General features: G+C 56.7%; 1 protein-coding gene across 2 annotated transcripts; it reads left to right on the top strand.

Annotated features, from left to right (window-relative positions):
- Positions 1-581: 581 nt before the first annotated feature.
- On the top strand, positions 582-10,244 carry SFRP5 (secreted frizzled related protein 5). Of its 2 annotated transcripts, none has more exons than XM_086379481.1 (3): positions 582-1,147; positions 2,808-2,885; positions 9,906-10,244. In XM_086379481.1, the coding sequence occupies exons 1-3, from the start codon at positions 625-627 to the stop codon at positions 9,974-9,976; spliced, it is 672 nt and encodes a 223-aa protein (XP_086235607.1). In that variant the 5' UTR covers positions 582-624; the 3' UTR covers positions 9,977-10,244. The 2 variants fall into 2 exon arrangements, with proteins under 2 accessions (XP_086235607.1, XP_086235606.1); XM_086379480.1 differs by lacking the exon at positions 9,906-10,244 and adding an exon at positions 4,347-5,418.
- Positions 10,245-11,702: the final 1,458 nt, after the last annotated feature.

Raw genomic sequence — 11,702 nt, 5'->3', positions numbered from 1 at the left:
ACATCCACCTCTGATTCCCCAGCAGTCAGCACAGCTGCCCGGAGCCAGGCAGGAACTCCACAAATGCGTGAGCCCTGGGGGTGAAGCACTCGCCCGGCTGGACCAGGAGGGTGTGAGCAGCCAGAAGACTCCTGCCGGGAAAGGGGAGAACCCAGGTGTCAGGAAAGAGAAAACAGAGCAGAGGGGTACAGGCCGAGACGGAGAGATAACCAAGTGAAGTGAGTGAGAAAAGGAACAGGAGAGGCTGTGTCGGAGAGAGATAAGGAGACGGCTAGAGACGAGGAAAAAGCCTAGGGAGGTGAAGGAGTCCTGGCGAGAGGCGCAAGGCGAGGCTGGAGCACTGGCGGGGGAGCAGGCGAGCGGGAGAGGGGCGCACGAGCGGGCGGGACTCTGGGCGGGACGCGCGGGCCCCAGGGCAGGAGGGGCCGAGGGGGCGCCACTCTGCCTCCCCGCCTTGGGGCGGGGGCCGGGCGGCCGGAGATTGGCTGCGGCGCGCGGCGAGGCCGGGGCTGGAGCCCCAAGGTGGGAGGCGCCAGGATCACTCGGTGCGCCCGGGAGCGGAGCGAGGCTGCCGTCCACTTGGGCGACCTCAGCGGCAACGGAGTGTCGGGGGCCTGCGCAGCCATGCGGGCGGCGGCCGGGGGCGCGCGGGCGGCCGTGCTGGCTCTGCTGCTGGGGGCGCTGCACGGGGCGCCGGCGCGGGGCGAGGAGTACGACTACTACGGCTGGCAGACCGAGCCGTTGCACGGGCGCTCGTACTCCAAGCCGCCCCAGTGCCTCGACATCCCCGCCGACCTGCCGCTCTGCCACACGGTGGGCTACAAGCGCATGCGGCTGCCCAACCTGCTGGAGCACGAGAGCCTGGCCGAGGTGAAGCAGCAGGCGAGCAGCTGGCTGCCGCTGCTGGCCAAGCGCTGCCACTCGGACACGCAGGTCTTCCTCTGCTCGCTCTTCGCGCCCGTCTGCCTCGACCGGCCCATCTACCCTTGCCGCTCGCTGTGCGAGGCTGTGCGCGCCGGCTGCGCGCCGCTCATGGAGGCCTATGGCTTCCCCTGGCCCGAGATGCTGCACTGTCACAAGTTCCCCCTGGACAACGACCTCTGCATCGCTGTGCAGTTCGGGCACCTGCCCGCCACCGCGCCTCCAGGTAGCGCTCCCGCCCCCGCCCCCTGCGCTCCGACTGCCCCTGGGTACCCGTGAGCCGGACCCCAATGGATGCCACAGCCCTCTAGAGGTGCCACCTCCTCTAGACACACACACACTCAGAGTCTTTGCTCAGCCCTGCATGTCCCCCCGAAGCCTTCCAGCCTTCCCCTCCCGCCATGGCCTGCCAGAGTAGTGCCTCCTTGCGGCTCTGGACGTTCAAACTGGTTCTCTCCCATTCCAACTGCTCCTGAAACCTCTCCTGGCTTTCCCTCGCAGCTTCCACCTTCCTAAGCTTCTGGAATCCCAGGGGTGTGGGGGCAGTGCTGTCACTTCATCCTGAGGCCTCCAATAAATGCCTTATCACCCCTCTCAGCCCACAGATACCCAGGGTTGCTAAAGATGCCTTTGGCCTCAGCAGCCCTGGACCCCTACCTGTGTTGGGATTTGGGGAGGGGCGGAGGCTAGGGGAAATGATGTAGCCAAAGACTGGGGGCCAAACGCAACTCTGGGCTATGGTTTCCACCCTGCCCCTATTTTCTGCACCTGGGAACCCTATATTCTCCCACTCTTTCCCCAGTGCCCCAGGCAGTCAGACCCCTGGGTAAGGCTCAGAGCAGAATGGTGAGCAGGGTGCCAGGCTCTGCCCCTAACAAGGAGACCTTGGGCGAGTTGAGCCTCTGTCTCCTCATTGTTAAATAGGAAGCAATCTCAGGTTCCCCAAACTTCTAGACTCTTAAGTGCCACCTTCCTCCCCACCCCCATCCCATTACCCCTCATTCCTCTCTGGTCTCAGCCTCCCCTTCACTGTGCACCCCCCTCATTCTTCTCCCCACTGTCTGCTAACCTCCTTTCAGACAGAGTAAGCCCCTGTTGGACACCAGATAGGAGAATAAACAGTGGCACCAGGAAAGGAAGCTTCGCCTGGGTGGCTGATATGAGAATCCAGGAAGCCCCTGGCTCTGGGACTCTCCCAAGGGGCAGCACTGCCCCAGTTTTCACCTGACCCGGCCCCCCAAAAGCAACTGAACCCCACCACACCCCACCCACCGCTCAGAGCTAACCTCACCCATGCTATCCCAATCCTATGCACCCACATGGGACCTGAGAGTCGAGGTTGGGTGGGGGTCTTGTGACCAGAGAGTGGTGAGAGAAGGCAAACTCCCTATTCTTGGGTTAGAAATGGGACCAGGAAAGGAGAGACACCGCTCAAGAAGAAACAGCACAGTCCCCAGCAGGGATCCTGGCAGGGCTCTTTTATTCTGGTTTTCTTGGAGCTCAAACTTGGAAGGCAGGGAAATCCCATTCTTAGAGTCCCACCTGGCTCTGCCCTCCCACTCCCACCCTCTTTGAGCCCCTCGCCCTGCCATGATGGGGCGGCCTGCCAGGAGGCAGACACACAGAGACAGGCCAGGCGCACATGATGGCCGCAGCTGCCAGGGTCATGGGGCAGCCGTGCCTACCTGGTCAGTTTCGTCCCTTCACAACCTCGTCTCTGGAATCTCACAACCACTCAGTGAGCATGATCATTACCATCATCCTGATTCCTGATGGGGAAGTGGAGGCTTGGGAGGCGGAGGTGGCTGGTCAGTGGGGGAGCCTGAACCCTAAGTTTGGCTCTTTGGCCTCTGATCCCCTCACTCTATCCCTGCTTCTCTCTTCAGTGACCAAGATCTGTGCCCAGTGTGAGATGGAGCACAGTGCTGACGGACTCATGGAGCAGATGTGTTCCAGCGACTTCGGTGAGTGTAGAGCCCATGTGGCCACTGCCCTCTCCCCAGAGAAATACACTTTTTTTCTTTTTGGCATCCCAGGGACTTCAGAAGCCACTCCCCAAGGCCATGGTCCATCCCTAGCCAGGGCTCTTGCAGCCTTTCCTTGACACTGCCTACAGAAGGGCCTCCAGGGCTGGATTCTCTTTGTGGGAGGCAGGCTTGGTCCAGAGATGGATGGGGGCAGCAGAGGGGAGAGATGGGCTCCAGGGCGGAAGTGCAGCCCCCTGGCCCCCGGGCACCTCTGCCTAGTACCTGATGCATCTCTGGCTGGGGGTGCTGTGGTCCCCGGCCCCACAGCTTCATCCTGGAGCCTCCTCATTCCTGGGGCAGTCAGGACCTGGCTCCCATGCAGACCACACAGCCCGGCCTGTGGTCTTTGCCCGGTTGGTTCCCGTTTTGTGCCTTAACCTCATTGTCTCTAAAAAAGAGAAAGCAACAAAACCCTTCCTGTAGCAGGTCTTTTATGTTGTTAGTCTGTTTGGGAAGAGAACATTATTACTGCAAGGTGTGTGTATGTCCAAGAGAGAAAAAGAGCGGGTGGGAGAGAAAGAAGATTTTTATAACAATGTCTCTCCCTGGGTGGCCAAAGCTACTCTCTGGCTTCTCCCAGAGATGGGGATCCAGAGGCCCAAAGAAGGAGGATGCTACCCTACGTGACCACGCCCTGCTCTATTAGGCTCTTTAATCACCTCGCCCACTAGCCACACACTCCACAAACATCCTACAAACTCCTACACATACCGCAGACATCCTCTTATACACAAAAACGTGCAGCAGCACCACACTACACGGTCACACACACACATAGAGGTGACTGCAGCGCTTCCCGACCCTGCGTGTCACACTGGGGAAAGCAGCACGTGCTGCAGAGCAGCCCCTCCCCGGAGCTGGCATTTACCAGCCCACCACTGCTCCAAACACCCTCCACACACATGCACACACACACAGCCAGAAATCCTATTTGGAAGCATCCATCCCCAGAGATCACGAAGTCCAGCCTTCCTGCATCACAAGGACCCCCTCCACCAAACGCTCCCTCCAAGTGGTTATCTCCACCCCCAATATTTTCCCTTCCCTGGGGAGCCCACGCCCAAGTTCACTCCCCAAGGAGAGCTCTCCACCCTGCACCTGGTATCATGGAAAGGCACAGCCCAGATCTCAGTTCAAGCCAGGCTCTAGAATTCAGGCCCATCACCACCTCTCCAAACCTCATTTCCCCACCACACCCATTCATGTCAGGATGAAAGCCGATAATGTCTGCACAAGTCCAGCACCTGGTGGGAGCTTCGTAAGTATACATGCGGAAGCTCCATGTCTCCAAGGCCCAGGCCTGGAGCTTCAGGCAGAGCACCAAGCATGGGGTCACCAGCATCCTAAGCAAGCCTGATGGCTCTCATGGCTGACCCCCTGTCCACCCCCCACACACAGTGGTCAAAATGCGCATCAAGGAGATCAAGATAGAGAATGGGGACCGGAAGTTGATTGGAGCCCAGAAAAAGAAGAAGCTGCTCAAGTCGGGCCCCCTGAAGCGCAAGGACACCAAGAGGCTCGTACTGCACATGAAGAACAGTGCTGGCTGCCCCTGCCCACAGCTGGACAGCCTGGCTGGCAGCTTCCTGGTCATGGGCCGCAAAGTAGACGGACAGCTGCTGCTCATGGCCGTCTACCGCTGGGACAAGAAGAACAAGGAGATGAAGTTCGCAGTCAAGTTCATGTTCTCCTACCCCTGCTCCCTTTACTACCCCTTCTTCTATGGGGCAGCAGAGCCCCACTGAAGGGCTCTTCTCTGCCCCACCCAGCCATGCCCTGTCCTCGGTCCCCATCCCTGGGGCACTCTCTCCTCTGCCCACCTGGCCTCCCCCTCCCCAGGCTGACCTAGCCCTTGCCACAGGGTGGTTCACGCAGAGCTGTGCAGGTACAGGCACTAAGGGATGGACACGGAGCCAGGCTGTCCTTGACTGAGGGGTTCTGGGGTTCTTGGAGGTTTGCTCCCAGAGAACCAGGCCTTTCTCAGTTCAGGGGAAGCCCCAGGCTCTCAGAAAGTAAGCAGAGAGAAGAAAGCAAGGGAACGGCGCAGGGGCTCGGAGCAGCCTGAGGTGGCGGCTTCCAGGGGAGCCCGTAGTGTCAGCCCGTCTGTTGCAGTGGGGCCTCACCCGGGAGAGGGAAGTCTTGACATTGGGCTACTTGGGGGACAGTTCCCGGACCCCATGCCCCTTCATGTGTCCTCATCATAGCCCCCAGAGGAAAGAGTCATGGTGCCCTCCAGCCACACTTTCCCACCTCCCCCATCTCTGCCTGTCTCCTTCCCCACTGGACTGGGGAGAAGCCCAGCCCAGCCCCCTCCCAGAAGCTCGCTCCTCAGCCTCCGCGTGTCCCTATATCCTGATGACCATAAATTATTGCTTCTGCTGCGAGGCCATAGGTACTAGACTGATGCAGGTAGGATTTGATTTTCTATTTTTTTTTAAGTTTTTAATTAAATCAAAGAAAACAAACAGTTGATTTTGAGCAGGTGATTTCTTTGTCAGCCAGTTCCAGGAGGGAGGGCGAGGGGCCATTCAGAAGGGACTTTGAGAAAGAGGCCTTTTTGTAACCCACGGTCTGTCCACACAGACATACTTGGAATGCCTAAAAAGAGCAATTCCCATGTTTTTGCAGGATCCACTGAGAACACACAGCAAGGGTCACCCTTCTTATCCCCACAATGAGCCTAAGCGAGCGATGGGGATGACTGTCCTTTTGTCTCAGAGGAAGGACAGAGATGCCAAGTTCCCCAGCCTTCTCCCACACTCAGAAGGTTCCCGTGGTCCTGCAGCACCTCCCTGACATGGGCAGTGCCCGCTCCAAGGAGCCCCCAAGAGGCTGGGCCACAGGGAACTACTATGACGGGCCAGAGGCCTAAACTTGTCACTCCCACCCCTTAAGAGCTCAGACACCCCTGGACACTGGACGTGTAGCAGATGGTGGCGTGAACAGGTGCTACTCCAAGCTGGTCCTTGGAGCATCAGTGTTGCCTGAGCTGGTGAGAACTGCAGCAGCTCAGGCCTTTAACACTTTGAAGCATTTGGGGAGCTTTTACAAAATACTAGGCCCTAAGCTAAAGCAATTAAACCTGAACCTCTGGAGGGTGCTCCAAAATCAGCATTTCCAGGTGCCCCCTGGGTGGTGTGCAGCCAGGGCTGAGAACTTCCATCCAGATAAGCCAACAGCTGAGGCTGGAGGAGGGCAAAGGGCTGAGCTTCTTCAGGCTGGAGCAGTCCTGTTCCTGCTTGCAGGGAGAGGACCAGCTCTAACGCTTCCAGGGGCTTCTTCGGTGAGCTCAGGGCAAAGGGAGGCTGCTACCTTGAGCTGGATGAAGCAGCAAGGGGAGAAGCCTTGAAATGGAGGCGACAGGCTACTGTCACTCAAATGTCCAGAACATGGGAGGGATGATGCCAGGAAAGCATCCTGGGGTACCATCAGCAGATGCTGAGGGACAGGGCAGATGTACCGAGCAGGGGGGCCGCAGACACCCCTAGACTGCTTTCCCCACCAACTGGGGTTCAGCTGGGATGCCAAGTCCAATCAAGACCTGCTGCTCCTCCTAAACAATGGAGCCACGTTCTCTCTCGAGATGAGGAAAAACCCTGGCTTGCTCCCGCAGCTCTCAGAGAAGCGAGAAACGAAGAGGCCAGTGCCAGCTAACAGGTGGTCTGACAGCCGGCCATAAATCACCTCCCTGGCAGTCAGGTGGCCCCACCACAGGTCAGGAGCGGCAGAGGCCCGCTTGTTTCTCCTTCCTCTGAGGACACCGCTGCCACCCACCCTCGCCCAAAGCCTGCCCAGCCCACCTGGCTCCCTGAATCCACCCCTTGTCTCCCAGCCTCCTACCCCAACCAAATATTTATGGACACTTCTATGGTCAACCAGGACCAGGAATTATTTTTCCACTGAATACACAGGGCTTGGGCTGCCTCTGGCCGGAGCACAATACTGACCTCTGTCAGGTGCTGGCAGCCCGTGAGAGGGAGCGGGCGAGGAGGGGCTCCCTGAGCCCATCCTGGGAGGCCCCAGTAAGGCGCTCCTCACCCTACAAAGGCAGCAGGCTCCGCTCTACCTCACCTCTGTCCCCAACACCTGCTGTCAGAGCCCCCAGGACTCTCTTTCCTGGGACCAGACACCCAAGAGGCCCAGCAAGGCCTGAGCCCTTGCTCATTCTGTCCAGCCACAGAACACTCCCTCCTGGCCAGCCTGAGACAGGCGGCAGGGCCGCCCCGCGAGCATCTGCACTGCGTGTCAGTGACTGGGGGGAGCAGAAACCCCCAGAGACAGCGGGGCTTCCCCATGCAAGGGGGTCTGGAGCTGGGAGGTCCACATCCCAGGCTCGTTCTGTCTTCCTGCTCTGCCTGGGGTGGGGGGGATGGGAGGGGGTACCTCCTCCTCCCAACTTCTCAGCCACATTCCAGGGAGCAAGGCAGGGAAGGGCTAAGAGCAAAAGCTGCCCGTGAGCTGCCTCTGGCCCTTTTGATCAGGAAAACAGTAATTTCCCAACAAGTCCCACCTGGTAGTTTTCCACTTCTTGCTCACCAGCCAACATTCAAGTCACATGGCGAGCCCCAGTTGCAAGGGAGCAAGGAAGTCAAGTGTTTCAGTTGAGGACAAAAGGAGCGTTCTGATAGTGAACAGAAGGGATTCAGGGAAGGCCTCCAACACTCAGGATCGGGTGAGAGAGGCGGCAGAGCCCAGTCTGGGTTCCAATGCTGTGACCTAACGACCGTGTGACACTGGGACCACCGCCCAGCCGGAAAATGGAGTCATCGTGTCTACTTCACAGGGTGGCTGAGCGTTAAGTGGAGAAATGCGTGAAAAAATACCTGGAAACAAGGCCCAGCATTTAGAAAATGTTCATTAAATAGTCATTAGTATTTTTATTAACCAAAGGCTTTGACCTAGCACAGTGCTTACGCAAAATAAGTGCTTATTAAAGTTCTAATTGATTTGTTAACCAACTAAGAAATGCTTCTGGCAGGAAGGCAGGAAAGGCAGGAACATCTAAAGGCCATAACTGTTACTTCTAGAAGGGGGAGAGTCTACATTTGGGGTTTTGTATCCCAGAAAACACATACCCAGGTATGTAGGGCAGTAGAGGGGAGAGACATATAATACCACAGTAGCACTCAATATATCAAGCCCATTAATATATAAATAACCAAGTACTTAGGCATTCTTACTTAAACGTCCCAGTGTAGGTACTATTATCATCCCTATTTGTTATTTTTTAATTAATTGTTTAATTTGGCTGCACTGAGCAGCATGCAAAATCTCTAGTTCCTTGACGAGGCACTGAACGTGTGCCCTCTGTGGTGGGCAAGTGCAGATCCTAACCACTGGACTGCCAGGGAATTCCCCGTCCCCACATTCATGATGAGGCTCGGTGGCAAAGGACCCACTTGCAACGCAGGAGACCTGGGTTCGATCACTGGGTCGGGAAGATCCCCTGGAGGAAGAAACGGCAACCCACTCCAGTATTCTTGTCTGGGAAATCCCATGGACAGAGGAGCCTGGTGGGCCACAGTCCACAGGGTCACAAAGGAGTCAGACGCGACTTAGCAACTAAACAACAACAATTTTAATGATGAGGAGGCTGAGGTTCAGTGAAGTTAATGAACTTACTGATGGACACACAGCTGTACTTAGCAGTGTGATGAGGATTTGACCCCCACGCTCTAACCCTGGGAACTACTGCCTACAAGGGGCAAAGCTGAAGACAGGTGGGCATGATCGGTGTGGAGGCAGCTGTGCTTCTGCCACCCTGCCTCACAGGAAGATTTCGGGGGGCCCCTGCTCAGATCCCACCCCAAGGGCCCTGCGAGCAGCAGAGAAGCCAGTCTTGAACACCCCCCTCACTCCTCCTGCCCTCTCAACCCCGTCAGCATCCAGCCTCTTGGGTCCCACAAAGGAAGCTCTCATCCCACAAGTGTTCAGTTGGCTGTAATCCTGGCTAAAGTTCACTCCTTGGGAAATCCAATGTGGGGGGTGGTTGTTGCTGGAATGTGTGTGGCTGGGACCCAGTGTCCCAGCCCAGACAGCAGGCTCTGCTGGGGCCAGGGGGATCCGGAGTCCCCAGCCCCCAGCTGTGCCCGAGAATGGAATGTGCTGCTCTGGGTGTTGAAAACGACTCAGCCAGGGAGGTGGGGCAGTGCTGGGAGCTGGGGGAGCTCCTGCCACAAGACTGCCTCTGTTCCCCTGGAGGCTGAGCCCACTTCGCTAGGGCTGGTGGTGGGCAGGCCCCTTCCATTAGCTCAGCGTCTCAGAAACTCCTGGAGTGTGTGGGGGCAAGGCAGAACAGAGGGTAGGTGACAGCCAGGACTGCTATGGTGACCCAGTTTTTCTCTGGTGCCTAGAAGCACCTGTGACACAGTTCACACCAGGGCTCCATGGTTCACTAGCTATGTGACCTTGGGCAGGTTATTTCACTCCACTTACTCACTGGTTAAGTTAATAACAGAACCTAGCTTTGGGGACTCTCATGAGGTTTAAATGAGATGACACACTCCACACACTGCCCACTACGAGTGCTCAATAAACACAGGTACTATGATCGTAGAGCCACCAGCTGCAGGAGAGATGCTGGAGCCAGGGCCCCTTGATGCCTCGAAGGGTCCATGGAGACAAAGCGATGATACTGGTGCTTCTCTTGGCTTCAGCTCTGAGGGCCAAGTGACCAATGACCACAAATCCGGAAGACCCCAGAAACCAGGGCCAGTTCAAGGTCTGCCAAGGATCACTGGAGACTGCTCCCCACCATGAGCAGCCCACAAAAAATGATGGACAGAATCCTCAACCCAAGTCAGGCTGTGGGAGCTGGCTGTCCATCCAGGTCTGCCCAGCAGGCCCCAGGGCCATCCTAGACCTGGCTCCCATCCCCTCACTGGGTCCCCGAGAACAAACCAGAAGACATCTTTAAAGCCAGGCATCCAGGTCTACAACAGACAATCTGCCTTCTAGGCTATGCCGCCTTCGGTGCTGTCTACGCTGCAGACCCCAGAGAGCTGGAAGGCGCCACCCACTCCTCGTAAAGCCCTCCACGGCTCCATCCCCCATTTCCCAGTGGCACCCGCACTCTAAAGCTGTCCACTGCTGGCCTGCTCTGAGGCCCTCACATGCACCTCAAGGGGACAAGAAGGTACCCTCCCTTCTTCACTGACCCCAGATGAAAACCTTGTTTCTCACGCCCCTGAATCCTACGTCCTGAGAGCTCCTCAAGCTATAGTCTGTACTCCACCAACATTAGACTTGTTTTCATTTTCCCAACATAAAATATTGACTCTGCTTTTTCAAACTACAGTCTAGCCTCATTCTTTCCTGAATAATAATCTATAATTATTCTCTGGTTTTAAAAAAATCGCTGTTCTAAGCCATGCGGGGCAGAGTTGTTTTGCTATTCCTGAAGACTGCCAGGAAGAGAGAAATAAGTTAGCGTTTATTGAGCATTTACTATGTGCCAGGCACCTAACTTCCCACCTAAAGTGGACTGTCTTATTTAATCCTCACAGCAACCATATGAGATAAGACCACTCTCCACCCACTTTACAGATGAGGAAAGCAGCACAGACAGGCTTGGGGCAAGCCCCTCCCTGTAGCAACTCACTCCAGCGTGGGTGCAGTCAATGTAGAATAGGCCAAGTGTGGAGCTGGCCCATCACAGCACCTGCCTTTACTGCCGCTGGGATGCTCCCTGGCTAGTGCACACTGCTCCGGCTCTGAGCAAAGCCCTCTGGCTTCATCCTCCAATGTGGTGGGAACCGCATGCTCATGCGGATACAGTGTGGCTCCCGCAGTGAGGGGCTGGACTGGATTAACTCCAAGTATCCCTCCAAGTGACCAACCGGGCCACATGCCCTCCACGAGAAGAACTTCCTTCCTGGGCCTGTGCTACCACTCTGTGCTCTTTTGCTCAAAGACCCTATTTTCCACTCCTCCAGCATTTCCTCTGGACTACCAAGCTGCTGAAGCCACTTTGGTACTAAGTACTGTGAACATGCTCTTCTGTAAAAACTGCCAGAGCAAGGTTCTGGCTGCTTCCCTGCCTCCTGGGGCTCCTTGGGAGCTGCTGGGGCTCTGCCATACCAGGGGGAGGGCCCAGACCGAGGCCTCAGTGCAAGGACTCCCCAGGCATCGCCATCCAAGGTGCACGTGCACGGGGTCATGAGGATGTGGCTGCAACCTGACCTCGACCCCAAGGCAGAGTCCCTCTGCCCCCTCCTTTACTGCCTCAGGCCTACGGTCTGAAGACACCACTCTGCAAGATTCCACGCCAAACCTTTTGCAGCCACCACTTAACTTCCCTGGGCCTCAATTTCTTCCTCTGTAAAATGGGAAGAAAAACAGAACCTACCTCATAGGGCCATCTTAAGGATTAAATGAAATAATGTGTATGAAGTGCCTCTCGTGGTGCCTGGTGCCCAGCAAACAAACACCCCCCTACCAACCCCCTACCCCTAGAGCACTGCTCCCACTTCCCATCTCACAGCCAATCCTCTTTCTGGCTGGTTCTCAGCCTCCCCCAGAGCTGATCCTTTCCTGCTTTCTCAGAGGGATTAGCTAAAATCTTTCCATTCTAAAGCCTGTGTGGCTTAGCATTTACTGAGTCCTGGTCCTAACCCCAAGCCCTGGCCCTCACAATGTGGTCACAAGACGGCACCTCAAGTCAATCCGACAGGCATCTCGCTGAGCACCTCCTGCGCAAGGCACAGCTTTCCTCCAACCCCAGCTCACACACGACCTCAGCCTCCGTGGCCCCTC

The sequence above is a fragment of the Bos grunniens genome, chromosome 26, assembly GCF_055505025.1.
Source record: "Bos grunniens cultivar Pamir isolate PY7600 chromosome 26, Bosgru_T2T1.0, whole genome shotgun sequence".
Taxonomy (NCBI): domain Eukaryota; kingdom Metazoa; phylum Chordata; class Mammalia; order Artiodactyla; family Bovidae; genus Bos; species Bos grunniens.
Note: the sequence above shows the minus strand (reverse complement) of the source record. Positions and strands in the feature narration are given on the sequence as shown.

Excerpts from the sequence above, each read along its gene's own strand:
- SFRP5 (XM_086379480.1), top strand. The coding sequence starts at position 625 with ATGCGGGCGGCGGCCGGGGGCGCGCGGGCGGCCGTGCTGGCTCTGCTG. Across the intron at positions 1,148-2,807 it reads GCCCGCCACCGCGCCTCCAG|TGACCAAGATCTGTGCCCAG; the intron begins GTAGCGCTCCCG and ends TTCTCTCTTCAG. Across the intron at positions 2,886-4,346 it reads GATGTGTTCCAGCGACTTCG|TGGTCAAAATGCGCATCAAG; the intron begins GTGAGTGTAGAG and ends CCCCACACACAG.